The 26,399-nt window shown below is 42.2% G+C and overlaps 1 protein-coding gene and 1 long non-coding RNA gene across 7 annotated transcripts in view; one reads left to right on the top strand and one right to left on the bottom strand.

The window, feature by feature from the left end:
• NETO1 (neuropilin and tolloid like 1) overlaps nucleotides 1-26,399 on the top strand; it is a 177,318-nt gene that overhangs the window by 49,741 nt on the left and 101,178 nt on the right. For all 6 annotated transcript variants that reach the window (XM_077352888.1, XM_077352890.1, XM_077352889.1 and 3 more), the window contains exons 3-4: nucleotides 1,072-1,209; nucleotides 11,087-11,335. In XM_077352888.1, coding sequence (XP_077209003.1) covers nucleotides 1,072-1,209; nucleotides 11,087-11,335 — 387 coding nt within the window. The remainder of the gene's footprint in view (nucleotides 1-1,071; nucleotides 1,210-11,086; nucleotides 11,336-26,399) is intronic.
• Nucleotides 2,958-26,399, bottom strand: LOC143844982 (uncharacterized). Its single transcript, XR_013234209.1, has 4 exons — nucleotides 26,280-26,399; nucleotides 23,129-23,230; nucleotides 4,438-4,537; nucleotides 2,958-3,437 (listed from the first exon to the last, which is right to left on the bottom strand). It is a non-coding gene; the product is annotated as an uncharacterized LOC143844982 (long non-coding RNA).

Here is a 26,399-nt window from a genome sequence, read left to right as displayed (position 1 = left end):
TTGATTCCCCACCCCTCCTGGTCACAGTTCTCTTAGCACTCCCTCAGCCCCAGTTACCCCACAGGGTGTCTGTTGTGGGAAGAGGAAAGGAAAGCTGTTTGTAAACCACTTTGGGAGTCCTTTGGGTAGTACAAAGTGGGATATAAAAATAGCCCTTATTTTTCCTCTTTTTACACATACCACAATGAAGCAAGAAAAGAAAGACCATTAGCAGGTGCTATGTAGAAGTATACCTGCTGAGCAAATAATTCAAGGTAGTTCAAAACCACACACTGTGAACGGTTTAAAAAAATAAAGCCAACATCTCTAGTTAATATCAAACAGGGAAGAACTGCACACAAAACTCTGCATTCCAAAAGAGAACATTCCTGGGTATAATTCTGCCTCACTCTTGACATCCTTTGCCTCTGGGCCTGGAAAAGAAAGGAACAAATCAAGAGGTGGAGGGGGGGGGGGAGAGAGAAAAAAGAAACTGCCCTAAACCTAATTGAGGCATCTGAACAGCTAAACAACAATGCAAAGGTACCTTTCATGACTGCATCCACTGAGATATAAGCTCTGAGTGCTGGTTTGTCCCACAGTTCCAATCCACAGATCAGAACAATTGAACAATAGGAATGAATGGTTCTCTATCACAGTCCCATGTAGTTTCAGCATCAGTGAATATCTCCAAAGGTTGCATGATGGTTTCCTAGCATATCTGTCAGTGCTGGCAGCAAATCTGGAGTATGGCTTCATAAGGATGTATCTACAGGAACGTAGATCTGTATGTGGTAGGGGGGGTGACTCTTGCTACCTGCACACTCCCCCCCCCCCAGTATAGTGTTCCTTCTTAAATGTTCACTAGAGAATATGTGGGGTGATGCCTACCCAACCCGGTTATTTATGATGGTGAAGAGGCATCCAAGCATGCTGCTTTGTCTGCTCTGAGTAGAAGACAGCCACAAACCACATTTCCAGCTGCAGACATCTGAATTGAATGAATGAATGAATTAATGAATGAATGAATGAATGATTTTAAGCCAAAGATACCCTAATGTGTGTCTGTACCTGTGTCACCCCCTTCCCCAGAAAAGCAAGCCACTTCAGAAGGACAAAAGACAGTACAGTGTGGAACGTGGACAAAATACCCAGAAGGAGGCATCTTCACTTCTCCCAATTATCCCAACAAGTATCCTCCTGACAGAGAGTGTGTCTACATTATAGAAGGTACATGCTGCTCCTGATATTGATGACCTTAGTCAATTGTTCTTATATTTAACCACTTTACCTATTATGCTAAATCTGCTTCTTTTGTTATAAAGCATTCTTACTTTGTGGGGAGGGGAAAGTGCTGTTTAGAGCTTTAAGTGTGTTGTAGGGGAGGGAAATTACTATGGTGTAATGGCCCAGTGTGGTATAGTAGTTAACAAGCAGTGGCCTCTAATCTGGAGAACAAGATTTGGTTCCCCACTCCTCCATGAATAGCCAGCTGGGTGACTGTGGGCCAGTCACAGTTCTCTTGGAGCTATTCATTTACGGTAGTTCTCTCTGAGAGCTCTCTCAGCCCAACCTACTTCACAGGGTGCCTGTTGTGAGGAGAGGAGGGGAAAGGTGTTTGTAAGCCACATTGAGGCATCCTTGGGTAATATAATTGGGGGTATAAAAACTAGCTTTTCTCCTCCTCCTCCTCCTCCTCCTCCTCCTTCCAGTTCATGTCTTGGAAAACAAGCCAGTAACAACTTCTTTTGCCACTGCCTGTTTTGCCTACATAGTGGTCCCGTTATAGCAGTGCACTGACCCCCGCCTCTCCACCTACCTCTACTTCCGTTTCTGATGCCACTGCCAAGAAAACTGCACCTTTGAAATAGTCCTTGTTTCTTTTATTTAGCCTTGTTGTGAAATCCTCGTTTCAGGACAGATCATTTCCACACTTATGCCCAGGAAGTCGGTACCAGGTGTGAGAGGTTAACAAAATACTCTTTGCCTGTTCTTTCAAAAGAAACTGGATTACTGAGGAAACTGTATAGAATATTCAGACCTGTATCACTAGTGACCTGAGCAAGTGGACTGACGGAGGTCATACTCAGAAACACATGTGAAAGTTCAGAGTATGTTAAAAAAGGAGATACTGTAATTGTGAGGGACCTGTAGCATTAGTTGCTGCAGCACCACTGCCATCTTCCCCCTCTTCAAGAATTATTTGTCCCCCTTCAAAACCTTTCTCCATCTAATTCCCTAGTCTTTAAAATTCTATGCTCTTCAGCACTATTCAGTACACTCTCAGTCCATCATACCCCAACTGACATGTCTAAATGGTCATGCTAAGTATCATTCTTTAACTTCTCCTTCTCCTCAATGCTAATAAGGGTTTTCATAACTGCTTGTGAGGGGTGGGGTAGATGGGTGGTGCTAACCATTTAACCCTTCATGTGCCATTTTGTTCCTTGCAATTAGCTTTCTGTATAACAGTTCCTAGGGACATATCTCGACAAAATTCAGACTATACGCATCGGAAGCAAAAGATCGATAAAATTGCCTGACCAAGTGATTTTGTCTGAGTTGCCCTTCTCCTCCTCTTTCCCTCCCTCTGCCACAGCATAATGCTCTGTGTCAACAGTCCCAGCAGTAAGCAGGGCTGCACTGTGACAGCTGCTGATCTTATCTAATCGCCTTCCTCTGCTTGAAGAGCAAGAGCCACAAGCTGCCTCTTAGAGCAGTTCACTTACACTGTCAAGAATTGTCAATGTTTTGCCATGGCAGCTCCTTCCTTTCTCTCTTTTGGCTTAGTTAACTAAGGCCAGAAAACTTGAAACGGAGGTGCCATAGCTTGGCACTTCTTTATACCAGTCAGCGAAATACTGTACAGTTTTATGCCAGCAACTGGACTTCCATCTGTGTCTTCTTCTTGCTTTTATTTTTATGCTACCATGTTCTTATTGGCCAGTAGAAAATTGACCAACAGGGCTTGCTGAGTATCACATTATTTATTTATTTTGTAGTTCTTTTCAAAGATGGAAACAGCAGGTGAGGAGTGCTGGTTAGCAAGGTTAGGCAGTATCTTGGAAAGCAAGGATAACATCAACCAATAGACTTGTTTGGGAGGACACAAAAGTGGGGGTCTGGACAGACACATGTGTCTTAACAGGATGAATGAATCGCTGGGGGTGCACTTTTCTAATGCTGTTGCAAAGCTCTTTAAACAACTGGTTGTGGTTTCCTTGGAGTCAAGATCCTGAATTAGACGGAGCTGTAAATCGCTTTCCTGATATATTCCAGGATAGTGAGGGTGTTTAAATGCAAAGCTTCCTTAAACAGCCATATAACAATAATTTAAAAGTTGAAGAGATAGCAGCAAAAGAACTGTTAACAATGCCAAGGACAAAGGATTCACTTGATTTCTTGCCTCATCTTCAAGCATGTTGAGGCTATGCACAAGTTCCAGCCAGGTTTTTTATCTATGGAAAGAATTGGGACAAATTAATAAGCCATCTGAAGTCTGCTAAAAGAAAAATTGGAAGGCTTTTAGCCTGCTAAAATGGAGATGATGACAATATGGAGCCCCAGATTATTTATATCCAGGACAAATGTATATGGAATGGAGTCTTATAATTAGTAGGGATGGGTATGAACTGCATGGCGAGCCAAAATAAGTGCCAATTTCTGGCTGGATGGGGGCTCAGGAGGCAATGTTCAGCACACACATGGCCTCTGAACAGATCTGAGCTTTTGGGTGTGACTCAGGTTGGCATGAAAACAAAATCCACCCAGAAAGTTTCCCTGTTGCAAAAATGCTAGACACCTTTAGGTTTGCTGTCCTCCAGCCTTGGAAACACAAACAGGGACCCTCCAAAGCTTAACAGCCACTGTTGCCTGCCAATAACAGAGTTCCCATTTATCACAATGGGACTCAGCTCTCTATAAGTGTAGGATAAGTGTGTGGCTTTGAACAGAAAGAATGCACACACAAAAGAGGTTTGCTGCTGTGCCTGTTCAGGGTACTGCATAGCTAGCTTAATCAGTTGTGGGCCAGGGGGCTTTGCTTTGCCCTGGGTTCCTTTGTGTTGTGATTCAGTTTTTAATTGTTTGTATACTGCAAAGTATGTAAAGATGGGAATCGAATTTCTCTTTCAACCAGCAAGCATTTTTGTTAAGTAGAATGTTCCTACAGTCTGTTCTGTCCCTTTCCTCCTTCATTTATTTCACCCCCCATGCCACCCACGCACCCACTTTCAGTTGCAGTAAAATGAAGAGGATGCCATCAATTTCTCCTGTGTCAAGTGGTTGTGAGTAATGAGGACAGCCTCCCCCTTTGTGGAGGATATCTCAAGCACATCATCAGGGGGCTCTTCATCCACTTCTATCACATCCACAGGGCTCTCAGTGGATGCTGGAGAGTTTGGGGCATTGACACCTAAGCTGCAGCACAAAATTCTATTTGTAAGGAAGGATACTGACAGCAATGGCTTGGAAGGTGGTGGTGGTAATGCATCCTCCTCTTCCACATCACAAGATTCCCAACTTCCTGCTGCTCCTGCTTCCATCAGTACATCCTCATCTAGAAGAAAAAGAAGAGTTGGTTCTTGTATGCCATTTTTCTTTACCTGAAGGAGTCTCAAAGCGGCTTATATTTGCCTTCCCTTTCCTCTCCCCACAACAGACACCATGTGAGGTAGGTGAGGATGAGAGACCCCTGATAGTACTGTTTGGTCAGAACAGCTTTTTCAGTGCTGTGACAAAGACAAGGTCGCCCAGTTGGCTGCATGTGAGGGAGCGTGGAATCAAACCCGACTCATCAGAAGTCCACACTCCTAACCACTACACCAAGCTGGTTCTCCCTGGCACTACCTGTCCCAATGCTGGGAAACAGTTGTGCCTCCCACCTACTCAATCCATGGGCATGGAACACACTTCTATTCCCCTGCGTGGAAATACTTTCATACCCTGGGGAGTGACCCACATGTGGAGGAGTGCCAGCTGTGCCATGCCTGTGTCTTGAGGGGCTGGAATCCACAATCCTTGGCCGCCACTATTTTTCACAGGTACCTGCAAAGGGCACAACCCAGTTTGATGCTGTTAGAGGAAGGAGTGTCAGCTACTAGTGGGAACTGGAAGAGACACACTCTTACTCATTCTGGGGACATATAGCCACCATAACTTTGCTGGTGTTTCTTGAGTCCCGGACAGGACAGAAGGGTTGGCCCTCATCCATCCACAAATAAATATATTAATGGATAAAGGCCTTTGTTTAGAAATCCACTAACAGCAACCAAACAATTTGCAAATCCATATCCCACCTTAAACATATCCCATCTTTGAAATTCAGTAAAGTAATGCCTTTGATATTCTGCCTTGTTCAGCAAAGTACCCTATTTCTATGAACTCTGTATGGAAACAAGTAGGCCTTCTGTTGTCTTCTACTCCCTAGTCATCTTACAAACAAACTGGTTCTGGTCCTCCTCTCTTTATTGATAACATTTTCCTTTGGTCAGCTGCATGTTCTATTATTCCAGTGTCCTCTAGATTGGTCTAATTGCAGAAGAAAATATTTGACCTTCTTCCCAAAGAACAGTATTGGGCTCAATCCAAAAAGGCTATTCCACTAAACATGGATGGTTTCCATCCCATCAAGAAGCTTATCCATCATCTCTACATCTTATCACACAGGAAGACTCCAATATTAGTAAACATAGAACAATGCATTGTCTATAAACCTTCTTTTAGCTTATACTGCCCTGGATGGTTCTAGGCATCTGTTTCCTTACTCAAAGAACTTTGGAGGGGAGGAGAGCATTACTGTAAGGGACATGCCACTCCAAGTTCTTTATTAGTATACTGAAGTCCATAATTAGGATTTGAGGTGGGAAGAAATTGAAGACACGTGATAACTTTGCATTATGTAGAATAAGACGTCTTTTGATAAAACTTCTATGAAGGTAGCTTAATCATTTATCAAAGTATCAGGATATATTAAGATATAAAATATGCACATCAATCTTGTATGATATCATTTCAAAAACACTAACAAGTCATGACAATAATATACAAATAGTTACATCATATGGATAATTATCTCAAATTGGCCCATGCATGTAACAAAGAAGCTTGAAAGTGACACACTCAGTTTTTTGGCATCAGTGCTATGTCAGATCTAATGAATGCTGAACTGTCCTCCTTTTCCTTTTAAAATATAAGAACATGGTATAAATGTTATCTGTAATAGACTGCCCCAAAAGATGCATATAATTATGAGAACTAGAGTTATTTTGCAGGAAACTCAGTTTGGTTACTAAATGCATACACCACTGTGCTTTTTTGAGCAATGGTTTCACTCCTAGGTATAAGACTGAAAATGTAATGGACATAGTGGTTCCACTGGGTCCAAACTGAAAGTCTCTTGCTTTGCCAGGTCTCTCCTGGCAACTGGTAGGGTATGGGGGGACTTACCAGGAGAAAGAGAAAGGTCCAGTCCATGTTACCAAAGTTGTGTAGAAAGTGATATCATCATGCTAGTGACTTCCAGATGACACTCTGACTGCGAGATCTCTGATAGGACTGCTCGGTGAGAACAACACTAACAAGGCTTTGACAAGGTCACCCAGCTGGCTGCATGTGGGAAAGTGGGGAATCAAACCCAGCTCACAGGATTAGAAGCTGCCACTTTTCACCACTACACCATGCTGGCAAATCAGCTTCTACTGTAGAGTATTACCCGCAAGATGCTGGCATGATGGTATCACTTCCTGCATAACACCTGCCATGTGGACTGGGTCTCTCTCTACTGGTAATTCCCCCCATCATCCCACTGGTGGGAAGCTGGGAGACAGGGCCTGGCAGAGGGTGAGACCCTCCTATACCAGGGAGGGCAATTCTACATTAATTTATATTAGGTGGATGTTGGGTAATGTGTTTATACCAACATTCTTATTTGTTAAGCATAGAAAAGGATATTGCTAAAAGTGCCCTTTGATATAGCTATGAATGAAGTCTTCCATTTTGGCTGCTTCCATAATGGGGTCTGGCTCGATTTATTATAAGCAGTGCCAAATTAGGAGGGAGAATTCTCTTGAAGGCCATCTTCATTTTTATACAGCAAATGACATTTTTCTTATCCCTTCACAACTAGATCTGTACTGAAGAGCACTGGTATTTTGCACATCTATATAATTATCTGCTTGAGTAATAATGTTTGCTAATTCCATTCATACCCCCTTCTATTCTTAAGGCATCCTTCAAAGCCAGCATAGAATCTCTTGTATAAAAGAAATACGACCCTGGCTTCCCCTGTTCAATTGCTGAGCAACTGGAGATATTGAAGCTTCTTCCAGGCCATTAGTAGAGAAGCTGCTTATATTTATGAGGGGGAGATGTTTAGATCAATCTCTCATTTCCAGACACTCTTTTAAATGGAAACAGGGGTTGTTTTTTTGTTTGTTTGTTTTTTGCTTAGTTTCAGCTGTCAGCTACACAAAATTACAGGCTGGTAAGAATTAAAGCTTTAATTGGAGGAGGTTATTTCACTGCAACTGTTGCTCTGCTTCTGGTTAGAACCCAGAGCCTTTTTAAAAGCAGATGTAAAACCCCAAGACAGCACTTGTGTAAGATAATTAGATGAAAAAGATGACAAGACATGCAAGCATTAAGCAGTCTTTCTCGTGTTATCAGGAGTCTTTGAAGAAAGGTAATTAGAATCTAAATTTAAAAAGGCAGCTAGGGTTTCAGGGAGCGGAGTCTCATTGCAGGACAGCAGCGTTTGAATTTTTTAGCAACTTTCCTGCAACTTTGGTGCTGATTTTGGTTGTGATTGGTGTAAAAGCTCCTTAGACTTTAATCAGATTTTGTCAGCTGTACTCTGTGCCAGTAGTCTCCCACTCTGATGACTTTTTTTTTTGAGGTCCAGCCACTTCTGAATCATACCTCTTATTTTTGCTGATCCCCAAAAGTTGGAAGAAATGATAACAAATTACTGTGGAAATATGGGAGCAGGCCAACAGTGTTATGGGGGCCCTGGAGTTGTTAACACATGTGCAGGATTGAATGACAAGAAGATATATGGACTGTCATAACAAACTGCAGCATCTGATGATGGGCAGGGCAGGAAAAGTTGGACATTGAGTCCTTTGCCGCAACGGAGGGGGGGGACTGCTTGCTGCAAATTTCAGTCACAGTGGCAAACTTAAGATTGTAAAAATACCCAGTCTGTGGTTGGAGCCAGTTTAAAAAATCAGCATTTAGGCTTAGCTGGGTGGATAGGCTTAGCACACTTTAGTGGGCCAGAAGTAATAACCTAAAGTTTCAAAATATGAGAATCCATAAAAAGAAATCCAAATCAGCGCATAGACATCAGCATGGGCTCCTTTGATAATCTCCTGAGCTCATCACACCCATTTGCTCAGATACAACAATCTAGAATTGCAATAGAAAGTCTTAAGAAAAACATTTGTTTCTCACTGGCAAATACAATTCCAATTGGAGCAAATTTAGGCCCCTAAAGGCCATTTACTCATTTCTTGGGTATCACCAAATCATTAAGCTAAAACTTAACATCTGTCCTGTGTGGTCATTTCATAACTATTCAGGTACCGTTACCCTCATGGACCACTGTCGACACTTATAGCCTGGATCTTGACCGCATCATTAATAAGGTCTCAGACTCTCACTTGTACCAATTTGAGTACCACCCTGAACCTACCAATGAGCACGCCAGTTTTACACCTTGGTCCAATGGAATCACAATTTACAGCCATTTTGACCAATGCCTGGATTTCACCTCCAACTAGACTTTATCACCTTTTTTAGATGGCCTTCCAAGTAATTTTTAATGTCAAGATGGACACACTAAGATTCTCTTCAAGATCAAATACACTGTTACTTTCTTCTTCCCGACATCTTAGATGTCCTATATTTCACTGAAAACTGGGCGCCTTTTCTTCTCCCTCCCTCCCTCCCTCCCTCTCCCCCTCTCCTCCCTCTCCCCCCTCCCTTCACCATTCCTTCTCCATCTTCCTTTTGGTTAACATAGTCTATGGGAGAAACACACCTTAATTTCAATTACATATTTAAACTGTTCCTATTGGTTTTATGTATTTTAATACTAATTTTCTGTGTATTAGTGCGATTAATAAAATGTGAATTTTATTCACAATGTGAATAACATTGTGAATAAGGAGATTATATACAATGAGAAAGAAATTTTAGGCATTCTCCAGTAATGTCTTAAAGAAGTATATTTATTCTGGATTTGTGGTGAAAATATAAACGAAACAAAACAAAATTCTCCTTCTATATTTATTTGCACCTCCCAATACTTTTTATTGGATGGATACTTTTTATTTAGTATGAAGTGCTGAGACTCACAATTTCCATCAGAAGTAAAATAATATTTCACTCAAAAAGTACTTGAAAAAGAAATAAAATTTGGCTTCCTCATTTGTGTTGGGCTGGGCATTTTTCTCCTGACAATTTGGGCAACAAAGGAACAAAGTTTTCTTTAAAATGGGATTTAATACTCACTGCTTCTTGATTTTAATTTGTCATGTGACCCCCATTTCCAGGCTAGAATCATAGAAAGCTCTTAAATAATCCTTTGAACCAGAACATGATGCTTTGCTGCAGTTCAATCTATTTTGTTAATCCAAAAGATGAACTATGAGGTGAATGGATCATAGTTTAATGGATTCATAGGAGTAAGGGCAGAAAAGCAGGATATATATTTTTCAAATAATATATATAAATAATTTAAGTATCCCAACATGGTGGAATGTAGTTTGTAAGAGATCAACTATACAGTCCTGTGCAAAATTACTTCATTATAAACCCACTGATTGGAATAATTTTGCATGGGACTACACTGTTACTAGAGCAGCAGTTGAATTTTGAACAACTGTAGTGATTAAAGGACAATATTTATTTAATGTGCACAGTTAGTTCTTTGGCCGCATTATCAATGCATGTGCTATATGCTTCATTATCATGTGGGTTTCTTGTTATGCATAGTCCAGCTTCTTGTTTCTGTATTTCAGGGAAGAAACAACCTATGTGCAGAGAGTATTAGGGCAGGCCAGAAATGGCCTAACCATGTAGTGTTCCTTTCTGGCTCAGTTTGTTATTGGATGGATGGGGACAGTGATATGATGGAGCCAGCTTATACTGGGTCATAAGACTCAATTGTTAAAATTTTTCGGGAATTCTGAGATCTGGTTGAAGTCTCATCCAGAGCTCTAGATCGCCTCCCTGTTGCAATCAGTAGTGTTGAAACTGAAAGAAGTTTCAGTTTAATGAATATAATTCAGTTTAATGAAAATAATTTGAGTGAAGTTGAGAAATATTTCAACAATAGAACATATATTAGATTTAGTGACAATATATTTATTAGGAGAAGATTTAGTGGATTGGCATTCAACTCCATTTGTCAAATCAGATTGAATTGCAACCAGAAATGTTGCTTTTATATCTTGAAATCACACATACAAATCAGCCTGTAGTGTTCTTCTATGTAGAGACGATGCAACCTGGTGGTGATACTCACCCACAACCTCTCTGCCAAAGCCCTTACCTGAGAGAGAACAGGTGTCATTGTTTTGGCACAAAGGGACTGAACAGAAACAGTAATGTAACAGGAAAATGAAATAATTCATGAACTGCCACAAACAGCATCAATGAAACGTTATTGGAAGGGAACCTTCCATGAACGTGACTTCATGAACCACAAACCAGCCAAAATTCATGATAAACTTTAGTTGATGAGCCAGTTCATGCCCATCCCAAGTTATGAAAAATGGTAGCCATCTGAAGGTATTGAGCATGCCCATGAAGTTGGCTGTATGAGCTAAATTCATTGCATTCTGGCTACAGACTGGCTCTAGAGATGGTCAGTGGTTATGACTACCTGTGCTAGAACATGATATTGGATTGTAGAGATAAAAATACTTTTCCCTAGGAAAACACAATAAATATGAAAAAAAGTGAAATGTCTTTTGACTACTGCAAATCGGAACACGACTGGAAAATCCAAAATGTGTAGAATAATTGGGAAATGAACACTGCATTTGTAAGAAAATAAATTTAGAGTTGAAAACTGACTAATGTTTTTTATTTTAATCTCCAGCTGCCCCGAGACAATGTATTGAATTACATTTTGATGAAAAATATTCAATAGAGCCTTCTTGGGAGTGTAAATTTGATCATATCGAAATACGGGATGGACCTTTTGGCTTTTCCCCCATCATTGGTCGTTTCTGTGGAGAACAAAATCCACCAAAAATAAAATCCAGTGGTAGATTCTTGTGGATTAAATTTTTTGCTGATGGTGAACTTGAATCTCTGGGATTTTCTGCACGGTACAATTTCACGCCCGGTGAGTACAAGCTGTTCAGTTTTGGAGTTCAAATTTGGCAATACTATATAATAATGTCATGGGAGAAATGTTTTAAATGTATAACTTGCAACTTAAAAGAGATTAAGAGGCCATAGAAACAGTAAGATATAAGCTTCTTCCTCCCCAAATGCATTAGCCCCTTCTTACAAAATTTAATGTGTGCTGTTTTCTATAGTGCATTTCTCCATCTACCATCTGGGTTCATTGCTATGTAGAGTGGCCGATAATGGCTTTAAAAATACTGTAATCATTTGCCTTGGGTAGCGATGAATGGGCTGGATAATGTAGCCATAGTTTTCATGCAGTGAACATTACTATCACATAATAGTCCAGGTGCTTGAAACTTCTACCACATGCTGATTCTCTCCACAATAGCATATTCATTGTGTGCAAGTAGCACTTGTCAGTACAAATAATGTACATGACAATTTTTGCGACTATGTGAATGGACATCATCAATGAAATTCACCTAATGGTTTCATGCAGTTGATCTTTTATACTGGAGTAAGTGCGTTGGTACGTCTGACACTAGAAATGTGGAAATACATTTATCTATCTTTTATATACTATCAATACAATATCAATAACTATCAATAATTTTTTTTCATTTGTCCTTAGCCATTTCTCTTGCTTTTGAATGCTATCATTTGCAAAGTGAAGAATCCACAGGAAAAAAATAAGTTTTTTCCTCCTTTTTCTCTCGGTCATAACAAAGTGAGAGTTGCTTTGCTGGGATCTAGTGACTAGCATGCATTCAATTAAGCTCTTCCATGAAAACTTGTCCTAATCATAATTGCAGTGGTCCAGTTAAGTCATTTGTCAAGTGCTTTGGTTTAATTTGAGAAGGTAAAAAGGAGTTGTGCTATCATGTTTGCTATGAAATATTTCCTCTCTGATTATAATTTTAGAGGGGGACGAGTTTCTGTTAATTTGTGGCTGCAGTCAAACTGCAGTGCAGCAGCCACCAAAAGCTTTGGTGGTATTTATTTTATTTATTTACTAGATATTAAGCGGGATGGGTGGGTGGATAGATGGGCAGAAGGAAGGAAGAGAGAGAGAGAGAGAGAGAGAGAAAGAAAGAAAGAGGGATAGAAAGAAGGATAGAAAGAAGGATAGAAAGAGAGAGGCAGAGAGGAGAGAGAGAGAAATTGAAGAAGGGAGGAAGGGAAGGAAGGAGGAAATAAATGCTGAGAGGAAGGCAAGCAGGAAGGTCCCATGACAGAGCAGCGGTGGGAGGAAGGGGGGGGAAGTTCAGTTGCGAGAGGGGCAAGTAGCAATGGGTGGGTAAGAGTGGGGGTTTGGAAGGGTGGGTGGCTGGGTGGGAAAGCAGCGGCGGTGGTGAGTAACAATGGGGGGGCTTGGAAGAACGGGGGGAGAAGGGGGAGGAGGAAACCGGCAGCAGCGGTGAGTGGGGATGGGGGGGGTTTGAAGATAGGGGGGCTTGGAAGATGGGGCTTTGAAAGGGGAGAAGGGGCAAGGGGAAGGGACGGAGGAGGGATTTCTCCCCATCCCGGCTTACCTGATCCAGGCGTACCGAGCTTCTTCAGAAGCGTGTGTGGGTGGGCAGCAGGATCCTTGGGGCTTCTGGCGGCCCCAGGGACAGCTCCACCGCCTGTGCAGCTTGCTGCAAGCTTCCAGCATGCTGGTGGTCCCTGGGCCCCGCAGAGGCCCCCTGCCGCCCGCACAGCTTCTCTGGGCTTCTGCCGGGCCAAGCTGCCCTGGCAGGGCTGCCCGGGCGGCTGTGAAGAACTTTCTCTCACTCCCCCCAGGCTAAAGGCAATCCCAGCCGGCCAGGCTGTGTGGTTGCCAGCTCTTTGAGCTGGTGGCCACACTGCCCGGGCAGCTGGAAACCTCTCTCTCCCCCCCAGCCTCCCCCCTCAGCCCCCTGACCTCTTGGGCTGACAGGAGCAGGGCCGCCGCACCCTGCTCCTTTCCCAGCAGTGAAGGCTCTTCCCCGGCCCCCCTCACCTCCCAGACTGACACTCTGAGGGGCCAATTAGGAGCCACAAACTGGCTCCTGATTGGCCCCTGCGAGTTTTTATCCTGGACTTGCCCCGCCCCTTTCTCCTCCCACATTGCCCTTAGCCTTTTATTCCTACCACTCCCGCGGTGCCGCTCCCTACAGATTATTTAAATTTATTGACTGCCACTCCCAGGCCAGGCTGGCTCCTGGCAGTTTACAGATCCTCACCCCTCATAATACATGGATAAAATTACAGAAATTCTCAGGCAGCATAATCCATCTTAGTCTCTCCCCCTTACCAATCCAACACCCCTGAAGCCACTGCTTGCCTACCTTGGGGGGGGGCACTACTTGCCCTGAATGTTTGTGGCATCCAAAGGAGGGACCCTCCATCTTCAGTAAGCCTTAGAGATGTATGGAAGAGAGAAAAAAGATTTTCTATGATTATTTGATTTGAGAATGCTACTGAGATTTATGCCCTCCTATCAAATCACTATTAATTTTTTCCCATTAAATATCCATGGGATTGTAAAACATATAGTCTTAGGTCATTCATTTTATTTCATCTGGACTAATTTCTACCGTATGCATCCTTGAGAGCTAGTCTGGTGTTGTGATTAAGTTGTTGGGCTTCGATTGGGGAAACCTCATTCACCAAAACTGAAAGGTCATTTTGATTACTGTCAATCTGTTGGTGGTAGTACTGCCTTCCTCCAACCTGTGTAAATGGTTTTTTTTTAAGGATCATTGCACATATCCAAACATTACTGAACAAAATCAGAACTCGTTGGCAGGTCAGGTGCTGCATGATAATGTCCTTGCCAAGTATACTGAGACACATAATGGAGCTCTACAAACTGAACCCCTGGGAAAAAGCTGGACACAGGAAATTTTATTTATCAAAAGCAATTATCATATGTGAATAGTTTTCCCAAAACACATGATAGTGTTGCATATGGTTCACATAATATTGGTGAGCTGGGTGCTAGACACAGTCTTTGGATAGTCTCATGGAGAAAGTTCATTGTCACTGCTCTTCAGCAACGTGTAATTGCATACAGTGCAAAGCTGCCAGTGTTATAAAGACAGCAATCTGTGATCTGCAAATAAATACACCCCCCCCCCCATACACAGCCAAATTATTATAATGGAAGCTAAGGCTGGGCCTTCTGTATGTGGCGCCTTTCAGGGTGCCTCGAGCCTACATACCCTCACCACATGTGGCAGGTGCAATGCCATAGCCACACTCCACCCTGCACACCACTGGACTCACCCTTCCCCAGCATGTCCTCCTTACTGCATGGCCCTCCGCAGCATCAAGGACAGTCGGAGGTGTGTCTTCAACATTTTTTGATTTAAATATATTTCTGTAAACACATTTTCCAGCATCCACTAATATTTTAAATGTATCTTTACTTTATGGTCTAAAAAACTGTAAATAAATTTGTTGTTGTACTTTCTAGTATGAGGCAGACACATCTCAAGGTGTGTTTTGTTTTGGCGTAACTTTGTCTAATTCCTGAGGGAAAATACTTTGAAATTATGACTGGCATCATGGGAGTTCGAGTTCATGGATACATATCTATAGTAGGTTGTCTCAGTTCAGATACCTGAAGAGAGATAAGTAAGTAGGAAGCTTGTAGTATTCTATTTGCAGCCTTCTATTTGCAGCCAACGTATGGCAGCATGGAGCTTTCCAGGCAAGTGGGACACATAGGTGCCATTGGCTTCTTCATCAGAGACTTCCTTGGTGGTCTCCCAGTTACTGACCCTGTTTCCTTCTGAGATCGGACAAGAACAGGCAATACCATGCTTCCTCCTCATAGCACCTTGAGAGATGGGTAAATTTCCATTCTATCACAAACTTTGGAGATTAGATCCCACTTCATCTGATGCAATGTTGTTGGCCCTTACTAGGCAGACAGTTTATAGGCAACTTATGAAAAACAAATCAAACAGCAGGTCAATGACCCATGAAATGCAGGAAATATGGGTTGAAATGCAATTTCATAAAATTCAAATGTAATCAAGAAAAGTACAGAGAACATTCACAATAGCAGTAATTGGCAATCACCCTCATATTGCTAAGATAGTTAACATCAGTAATGGCCAAGGAACAAGATATCTTAATGAGCATGCCTACAGTATTCAGGGTGGAGATCAAAGCCAGGAAAACGCAGGAGTGGCTCTTGTCATTCTATGAATACCATGGCTGAGGATGCATTCATAGCTCTTGCCTCACCACATGGAAAACACTGTGATTTCATATACAATGTAGAACAGATGGTAGAGATCCCCAAGTGCTAAGCCAGTAGGTAAGATGGAGAACCCCCATCCATTTGGAACTGGGGTCAACTAAGTCCTCTTTTATTTCCAAAGAATAGGATAAGGAGTTAACCTTATACACTTACTTGTTTAGAATATAACTGAGTTCTGTCATTGTACCTGGAGTGTGAAAGGGGAAGGATGACAGACACATATTGCTGCAGAAAATTAGGCCACAACTTTTACTGGTTACAATTTGGCACAGGACTTGACACAACACAAATTAGGAACAGCGGGTGTGGTTTACAAACTAACTGCTGTCAGCACTTTCCACAACTGATGGGATGAGCAAGGTAAGAGGTATGGTATTAGGGTTGTATTGGGGCTGTGTTAGAAACAACTATATTTATCCATCATAATCCTTCTGTGGGAGGCATGATTTGTCAGTCCTAAGATTGGGTGATGTTCACCCCTCAGAGCCCCTTAAGGGGACTCCCCTTTATAGTCATGCAGGGAGCCTAGCCTGCACAATCTGTAGTATGTAGGTCACCTGGTCTTCAGACCTGTACTATGTTCCCCAAATAATGCCTGAACAACAGCAGTTACATGTTTGATGGTTACATGCTTATAATGTATAATATATATTAGCTATCCATGGCTCCCATCTGTGGATAGATAAATCTATGGATTGAGGTGACACAGAGGTCAAACAAATCTCTCTGTTTAAAGGTGGGGTACTCTCCAGGTTGACAGAAAAATCATTTGCAGTTTGCATTATGCAGTTTCATAATAAGAAATAGAATAACATGATGGGAACAAGCAATATTTTTCTTCTTCCTGGTTTCTCTGGGTGTTGCATAGTTTATATGAATTTGATCTGAGATTCATATATACCCCCATCTATGCCTTCCCCCCTTGAAATGCAATGTTTATTTGGGCAAACTTTCCCTTTTAAAATGTTGAGGGTATGTTGGAGTGGAGGGAAGACTGCCACTATCATGGGGGAGGGGGGACTATGCTATTTAAAACTTAAGATCTAATTTTAATGGGTGTTAAATCCCCTGAAAAGTAAGGGACAGAATGCACTTAACAGTTCATCAAGTGAGGGAGTCACTTCAGTGGGCAGTGATGGATGTCAGGATAGAACAAGTGGTGGAGGATGACTGGCATTGGCAGCAATAGATGCCAGGAGAGGCTTTGGGCCTGGACACCATGGAAGAACACTCCAGGAGCCACTCTGGGCCCAGGCACTATGACATAGTACTCAGGGAGTGAAACTGCTCTAGGGCAGGGGTAGTCAACCTGTGGTCCTCCAGATGTCCATGGACTACAATTCCCACCAGCCCCTGCCAGCAAACGCTGGCAGGGGCTGGTGGGAATTGTAGTCCATGGACATCTGGAGGACACAGGTTGACTACCCCTGCTCTAGGGGGAGATGAGGTTCCCCCCTGTGAGTCTCCTGCTCCCTCCCCCCAAGTCTTCAGAGGAATTGTCAGAGAAAGGGGTAGGAATCCCTCCCATGTGTGTACACACACACGCACACACACACATTCTATCTCTCTCTCTCTTTTGCTGTGAGGAAGGAGAAAAGCCCAAGGCTTATTAGCTAAGCCTTGAGTAGATTTTCCTCCCATCTCTGTTTACCAATCATCCCCGGCAGACATATCAAAGAATGGGTTGTCTCACAGAAATAAAATTCAAAATCATGGCGTGGGAGAATGGGTCTTTGCTGGAAGAGAGTTCCTGAATCACCAGCATACCTGCAGCCTCTTCTTTTTTTGACATGAGCTGCAGACCCTATTGATACCTGCAGAACTCAGGTGTACCCCTTTTTCTGGTGGTGTTGCTAGCCCACTTGTGTGGGGCCGCAGAAGGCTGCTTGAAAGCCACCTGGCAGATAGGACAGCCAATGCAGAGCCCAACTGTCCAGAATTATCCTTTCCCCCTTCATGTACACACAGAATGATTCTCCAGTTTGAAGCTAAGATCTAGACTTAGTTGTAGGTTCTCCTAAATGGAGTCTCCCCCACAAGCAAACTTAAGGAGAGCATCCCAACAATTCTTAAAATGCTTATCTTTACAGCCCCTGTCTAGAAAACAGTCCAAATGCTGTTTGAAATTTCCTTTCTTCATAATTTCTATGTAGGTTCCAATGCTAGGATTGCTCACACAGCACATATACTCTCTGGCTGCAAGCAATTTAGCTGCTAAATGCTGTCTCCCTGTATGCAGTTTCATAATAAGAAAGCGAATAACATGATGGGAGCAAGCAATATTTTTCTTCTTCCTGATTTCTCTGGGTGTCGCATAGTTTATCTGATTTTGATCTGAGATTCACACACTTACATACCCCCATATGTGCTGTTCTCACCATGAAACATAATGTTTTATTTGGACAAACTTTCCCTTTTATAATGTTGAATGTAGGTCGGAGTGGAGGGTAGGGTGCTTCTCTCATACTGCAGATTGCATTGGGTCTGGTGAGGATGCGAAGGGGCGATCTGTGCTATTTATTTATTGACAGGTATGGAGACAACTTTTCAAAACTGATTATTACTTTCCCTTTTGCTATATGGCTAAGAAGATTAAGGTGAGAGATTTTGAGCTGAATAATATCAAACAAATTGCATGATGTGAGTTTGTTTCTAAGGCTGGGGTTGTCCTCAGCAGTGTGTTGTTCCCTTGGTTGTCAGTACTGGAAGAAAATAATGTGCTGGATTATGTCTTCAAATGACCTCTAGTCTGGGAAAGTGGCCCATTGGTGAGGGCACTTAGAAAAGTCTTGTCATAACAAGTTTCTCCCAAATGGTGTGGAATTCAGTTTTCTCTTGTCTGCACAGACAGATGGTTGGAGGGCATCTGTTGCTCAGAGTCATTATCTTTGGTGAGTCAATTTTGTCGTGCAGCAGACAGAGATCCAGAAAGAGAGGCTGTGCTCTAAGCTGATCACTCTTATTCATCTGGAATAATCAGATTTCTTTTTATTTCGGTTTCTCCCTCTTGGAATCTGCAATGCTGCGGACTCAGATGGCACATTATTATGTTCAATTTCATCAGTTGGTGGAAACCATCTGTGTTTGTATTTGGTTTCATTGATGTAAATGTCAGTCAGCAAGGCTTCACATAGTTAACGGTATTGTCTGTCTTTGGAAATGAAAATATGCATATGGATCACAACATGTGAGGCATGGGAAGATAGGAGGCATCATTTTTAGAAAGTCATGTAGCATACCCAACGGCGTATGCTTCCAAGCATGCTGTAGGACAACTGGGAAATTCTGCTGCTTTTGCTCTTCAGAGTTCCAAAATCTGTCTCTTGGAAAGGATGTCTGTTTTTTTTCATACATGTGCATCTAAGTCCAAGACAGTTTTACATTTTTTGTTCAACCAGTAAATACTGCACAGTTTAAAATACTGCACAGGACAAATAGGACTACTTGGTTTTTAATCCGGTCTAGGGCTACTGAGAAGCACCATGAACACGTTGGAGAAAGATTCCATCTGCCCCACCCAATATGACCCTGATCCAAATGGGGATGCCAGTCCCATATTACTATTTCTTTCTCTTAGTATTTCTTTCCTCTTTTATCTGAGGGGCAGCATTGTTTGCCTTTTCATCTTGGGGTTGTGTTTCTCTTAAAAGTTGATTTTTACATTACTTTCTTTCAGTATTCAGTTTTACAGTTCTTTATTTCAGTGTTTTGTTCGGGGGGGGGGTGGCACTGCAGTAGTTAGAATTGTCCATTCTCCCAGTCTGGTAGCTGTTGTACTTGTTGTAGTAGGTTGCCAATTTCAGGTACTGTTGTTCTGCTATGGTTTGCTGGCCTGGGGGGGCACTTCTAGAGCTGTTATCACAGAACAGTTCTGTCAGAGCTCTCTCAGGATGTCTGGCATCAAGAGAGGAAGGGAGGGCAATTGTAAACTACCTTGAGACTCCTTTAGTTAGTGAAGAACAGGGTACAAAACCCAGCAGTTATTCATCCTCTTGACTTTTCTGTATTTGTTGTGTGTGTGTGGGAGGGAAGGCTGGATGGGAGAGCCTGTGATGATGGAGCATTTCTCACCCTTTGCTTATATGCGAGTCAATACATTTGCCCAGATTTTGTGGTAAAATTAGGTAAAAAGGTAAAGGTATCCCCTGTGCAAGCACCGAGTCATGTCTGACCCTTGGGGTGACGCCCTCTAGCGTTTTCATGGCAGACTCAATACGGGGTGGTTTGCCAGTGCCTTCCCCAGTCATGACCGTTTACCCCCCAGCAAGCTGGGTACTCATTTTACCGACCTCGGAAGGATGGAAGGCTGAGTCAACCTTGAGCCGGCTGCTGGGATTGAACTCCCAGCCTTATGGGCAAAGCTTTCAGACAGCTGCCTTACCACTCTGCGCCACAAGAGGCTCTTATAAAATTAGGTGCCTCGGCTTATATGCGGGTTGGCTTATATGTGAGTACTATTTTAAAAGTGAACTTTGAAAGGGGCGGCAGGCAGGAAGGCGTGAGAGGGCGGGTGCTTTGTGGGCCAAAGGGAGTGGGAAGCTCCCCCGCCAGCAGCAGTGGCGCTGCCGCGGGAGGCTCCCTTTAGCCTGGCAAGCACTCTTGCCCCCCGCTGGCGGTGACAGGGCTTTGCGGCCCGCATGGAGGCTACAAACTTCCCCCCCCCAGCTTCCTCCCAGCAGGAGTGTACCTGCGGGCCACAAAGTCCTGTCACTGCCTCTCTCCTCGTGCGCGACAATGGAGGCCGCAGCCACAAGGCTTCTAGCAGGCAAGGGGGTGGGGTGGGAGCTGGAGGGGGAGGGCCAATCAGGGTGGACCTGGATGGACAGGGCCCTGGACAGTCTCCTCCCAGGAGGCTGTTTTCCAAATATATAAGGGAGCAAAATAGTGTTAAGAATATACGGTAATATTGTATACTCTATGGAACTTGGTCAGTTCTGTGGACCAGAAGGCCAGATAAAACAAATTGAGGCCTCTAATATTTCAAAAGCAGGGCCTGGTCAAGGTTAGCACTTTTCATGTCCAATGAGTGTAATGTAGCAGCCAACCTTCATCCAAAGTATGGTCCAGGTCATGTTTTAAAATTCCAAAATGTAGGAAGCTGGAGCTCCCATGGTGTTTGGTACCTGACACAGTGATGCAATGGTCAACAAATATTTACTAGCTCAGACTCTTCCCTCTGCATTTGTTAGAAGAATGAGCATTAGCCTGACCTGAGGGTAAAGGATGTAGGATGTTTCACAATGGAACATCACTATGCTGCTAACAAAGCAACAGTCAAGCACTTGTGCTGCATATCTCTGACATCTGCTGTACTGGTATAGAATCTGTAATTGTTTCATAGAGTTGCCAACCAAACATTAATTTTAATGTCATCCCAGGGTTATTGTGAAGAGTCCTAGGTAGCTCAGGTCATGCTGTCTGAAAACATGTATATTTAATTTATACGTTTGTGCGTGTCTTTATATCATGACTTATTTTTTTTTCTATACTTGAAGTCCCCGAGGTTCCTCCCCCCCCCCACTATATTTTTTCCAACATATCTTGGATGACATTTCATTTAGGCATATTTGTCTACATTTTTGGATTTTGGATATTTTGGATTGTGTACCAGTCTTTTAGAAAAAAAAGATTTTATATTGTTTGGATATTCATTTTGGAAATTATTGATTAGATAGATGTAAACACAGAATAGTAAAACTCTCTTTTTAAAGGAGCAACAGAATGTTTATGACTGTTTGACTGACTCTTTTTTTTTTTTTTGGTCACTCTTCATTTAAACAGTTTCAGAGCACAGTGAGGCCATGGAGATATGTTGGGAGGTTCATGTACACTATGTATGTGTGGAATGTAACCAAGCCACTAGGCTCCAGGCATTTTTGAGCAACACAAACTATCCCCAATGACCATCATGTTATTCATTGTGGGCAAATATCTTTTCCTAGGTAGGCTTGCTCTTCAAAAGTCCAATCAAATTGGTTAGCATTCTGTTCATCTGTTGCGAGCTAGGTTCAGTGATTTAGGTTCCTCACAAGCAGTGTAACTGCTTACTGCAGGGGTAGTCAAACTGTGGCCCTCCAGATGTCCATGAACTACAATTCCCATGAGCCCCTGCCAACATTCGCTGGCTTACTGGATTAGTTTCTATATCCACGCGGTGCATGTTGACCCCACCAGTACCACCACCACCACCACCACCTTTGGTTGCTGCCTTGCCATGCTTTGTTTAACTGTAGCATGAACAAAAACAGCTAGTCATGGAAAATAATAAATATTGACATTTGAAAGAGGTACTACAGTTTTGAGTTTCATCTATCTGATGATTAATCTTTGCTGCAAGATAACAGGAAACTCTTGCATGAGGTGGCTACCAAGTTAATTAGCCAAAAGCTCTCAAAACTTTTCACTTCTTTGGAGTCCAGCCAAAAAAGACCTCCAGATTTATTTCATTTTCAAGGAGCTTTCCTCAGCAGTTAGGACTACTAGGTGATACAAAATAATACAAGTAAGCTGACAGCAAGATTACATATACAAAATATTATTAAACGCTATCATTTAAAAATTAAACAAAGCTCACCAATTCATATAAGAGAAACCAAAGCTTCAATCTTGGTTATATAAGAGCAGGTTCTTCCCCATACTTGTATAATCTGGAGCACCCCCTCAGTAGGAAGCCTACTATTGCCCCCAGATTTAAATCTGATTTACACTTGACTGATATAGCCGAGATCAGATGAGTTGAAGAATTTGGAACAAATGAGGGATTGTGTGATCACCATCTTTGCTGCTTTTGTTGTTCTTATCTGTTTTAAATTGTATGTTATGGGGTTTTTATGTTTTTACTGGGTTGTGAGCCATCACAAGTCAGCTTGTTTGGGAGTGGCGGGGTAAAAAATCTAATAATAAATAAATATATAAATATATAAAATATTCTTGAAATCCTTGATGTGCCTTCACAGTCTCTACCTCTCAACCCAAACAATGTGGCCTGTTTGGGATCTGTAACACTTTGCACCTGTGAATTTTTACACAGCCCCAGTGGACTTATAGTTTCCCCTTTCCCTGTTGTCCTTTAACAACCCGACGTAGCCATGGCCCCTGAGGAAAATGGATTTAACCTGCTCTGTCAAAAGTGGCTGCAAGGCAGAAGGAAATGAAATTTCCCTACCTCAGATAGTGCAACTGCAAAACTGTTCAGCATATCATTTAAGTGAGATGGCTATGAGATGAGGAGATTCAAGGCTATATTCATGAGTTATTGTGGTGGTTGAAAATGGTATGTTTGCTTGCCAAACACATTGGCCACCAAGTTCTCAGTGGCAAGAGGTGGTGTCAGCAACATCTCTGACAGAACTCATTTTTAAGCAGCTTCTGGTTTTGTTTGAGAGCTCTTCCCCCGGTCCAACCAGAATATCAAGTACTAATATTACAATATGAATATAATAAAGAGTGGGATGATTCACTTCATTTTCTTTTCCTTGCAAGCACCTTTTTGAAGAATACTTTATATCAGTTGTAGTAAATCAGATTCTTGGTAATGATCTTTCTACTTACCCGAGGAGGAATCAATGATTTCTGTGGATTTTCCATCCATTTATAGCGCTCTATTCTGCATCCCATGGTGTTCCTGAGGGCCTTTCACATATGCATAGTTAACTGTAACCAAATTAATAGAATGACTTCAAGAAAATGTGTTTAGGGCATAGTTCTAGTTACTGTAGATGAAAATGTGCAATTATTTTGCCTCCCAGAATGAATTCAAAGAACGTACTTCATCTTATATTACTTACTGCCTGTAATAGTTGAGATGCTAAACTGGACTGCTTCAAACTTGCCTGAAAATATCCCTTGCTGCTACGAGACAACCCTGCTGGGGGATCTGAATTACCACGGAAACAAATGGCATGTTAAAGTTCTGACATTTTTTAGGCATTCACACTATTGTTGGGATGACTCTGAATGGTTCACCTCAGTCATTAGCTTTGCACTTGTAAATGCTGATTAATTGATACCTAATGTTAATTGATACCTAATGAGAAGAGTGCAAAAGTTGGCTTGAAACTCAACAACAAGAAAACAAAGTTCATGGCATCCGACCCTCTCAATTCCTGGCAAATAGATGGGGAAGAAATGGAGGTAGTGACAGATTTTATTTTCCTGGGCTCCAAGATCACTGCAGATGGAGACTGCAGCAAAGAATTAAAAGATGCTTGCTCTTGGGGAGGAAAGCTATGGCAAATCTAGACAGCATCCTAAAAAGCAGAGACATCACCCTGCCAACAGAAGTGTGTCTAGTCAATGGTATGGTCTTCCCAGTTGTAATGTATGGCTGTGAAAGTTGGACCATAAGGAAGGCCGAGCGTCAAAGAATTGAGGCTTTCAAACTCTGGTGCTGGAGAAGACTCTTGCGAGTCCCTTGGATTGCAAGGTGAACAAGCCGGTCAGTCCTAGAGGAGATCAGCCCAGACTGCTCCTTAGAAGGCCAGATCCTGAAGATGAAACTCAAATACTTTGGCCACCTCATGAGAAGAAAGGACACCCTGGAGAAGAGCCTAATGCTGGGAGCGATTGAGGGCAAAAGAAGAAGGGGACAACAGAGAATTAGGTTGCTGGATGGAGTCACTGAAGCAGTCGGTGCAAACTTAAATGGACTCTGGGGAATGGTAGAGGACAGGAAGGCCTGGAGGATCATTGTCCCTGGGGGTCATGATGGGTTGGACACGACTTTGCATCTAACAACAACATAACAATTTTTTATTAATCAATATCTGTTGAAACACAATGTTAAGCTTGAATAAACTGCTGATATGGCAAGAAATTGCCAGCACTAACATCAAAATATCATAGAGTTGTATGAAAATATTTTATCTATAAACATCAGTGTATGGTCTGGGGGTCTTCAAGAACTACAACTGATATCCAAACTACAGATATCAATTTCCCTGGAGCACAATAGTACATTAGGAGTAAATTCTATGATGCATCATATGGTTTTGCCCTTCTCCAGATTTCCTACTCCAAAGGCACTGCCCCCAAATCTCCAGGAATTTCCCAGACCAGAACTGGCAACCTTAGACATGTGCGGTTCTGTCTCAAAACCAGATATCTAAGAGGTATGAAAAACAGCAGTCCTTGGAGAATGTACTTGAGACAGTATTGTTCGCATGAGTGCAAAGAAGACAACTGGATATTTTTTGTCTTGGGCTATAACAAGAATGCTAAGTACTATCTTGAGTCTAATACTGCTGATTGTGGGTAATTAATATCATTATCACCATATCCTATTGTGGCTCTTTCCACCAAGCCCTTTAATTCTCTCATGCAATTTGACTAGCTGCATGACATTTGGCATACTTTAAACATTTGTATTTTTCGGTTTTCATTTGCATTTCTAAATCTGACATTTGTTTAGGACTGAGGGATTAAAGATTTGAGGGATACACACTTTATTATGTTTCCATTTACATCCGTTCTGGGGAACTGGTCTTATTTATTGATGAGTTTCTGTCTTCTTAATTGATATATGATTGGGTTGACACAATTGTCATGCTCTGCTTATTTCTCTTGACTATTTGTCTGTGGGCATTTTGTTAGAGGAATAGATCTCTTTTTTGCTTTTGTCACTCTTAGAATATTTCAAAAAAACACAACTGAAAGTAGAGGGTTTTTTTTTTTAATCTGGTTTCCTGTGCCCAGTGATTTCCCTTGAGAAGATTTGCTTCTGATGTTTTGAATATTCCCCACTTAATACCATAAGTCTTAACAAACAGAAATGTTTTCCAAATCAGAATGTGATGCCCAGCTTTTTCAGCCTGAAAGAAAATGTTAACAAAAGACTCTGGGACATCTTTTTGTTACGCTGTGAGGGATTCAGTACTGTCTCAGATTGAATGTATAAGTCTCTTGCACAACATATCAGGTGGAGACAATGCTGATCCCTCTTGTGATGAACTGAAAAGATGAACCAAAAGTCTACTGTTCTAGAAGGGGGTCTGCCAGGCTAGGAGCACAAACATTTCTGTCCAGGTATGGGTTGAAGGCAGGGTTAGAGAAAGTCATGACTGGGATTATATGTAATTTATGGGGCAGGCAATTACTATTTTTGTCCTCTATGATTCTTCTGATTTTCCACCACTATTGAAGTTTGGGGGAAAGTTCCCTATAAATATTCTCACACTCTTTTTGTGAGTGTGTGGTGGTATTCACTGGCACCTTTGGGAGGGGGCAGCAAAGAAGAAACAGAGGAGTTTATTGCGCATTTGGGCAGGCAAGTGCAAATAAAACCAGAATGGCCCCAGATCCTTGATCACCACTGCTTTGAACTCACAGGTAGCCTCTGGTTAGGCAAGCCACAGCTTCTTAATCTCAGACTGCAGTGTATACCCTGTAGATATTAATACTGATGTATTTTAGTGTCATTGTAACAACTGCCAGGTAGTGGCCTGTATCTGACCACATCTTTAAGATTAGAACAATAAAGTACCTTTTGATTAACAGAGGACAACAGTGATCTACCATTTCTGCTGCAACTTACTGGGTCCTCTGAAATGTTGTTCCTGTGGGTTAATGGACCCACAGGACCGAACCAGATGCAATGTCATCCTCATCCTTGGGACAAAACCACTATTTTATAATAATTTTAAAATGCTGAGGGGCTGATTATGATGGGACCGACAATGTGGTACTCATGTCTTCAGCTCCATACCTTTTCAAGTGGTGAAACAGCCATGGCGGGGGGGGGGTTCAACACTTGCTGAGGCAACGAGGAAGCTGTCATAAGGAAGCCATCTCATCCAGTGTGCCCTCAGGCACAGCCTGGTGGAAA

The sequence above is a fragment of the Paroedura picta genome, chromosome 9, assembly GCF_049243985.1.
Source record: "Paroedura picta isolate Pp20150507F chromosome 9, Ppicta_v3.0, whole genome shotgun sequence".
NCBI classification, from domain to species: domain Eukaryota; kingdom Metazoa; phylum Chordata; class Lepidosauria; order Squamata; family Gekkonidae; genus Paroedura; species Paroedura picta.
This window is presented reverse-complemented; position numbering and strand designations above follow the sequence as displayed.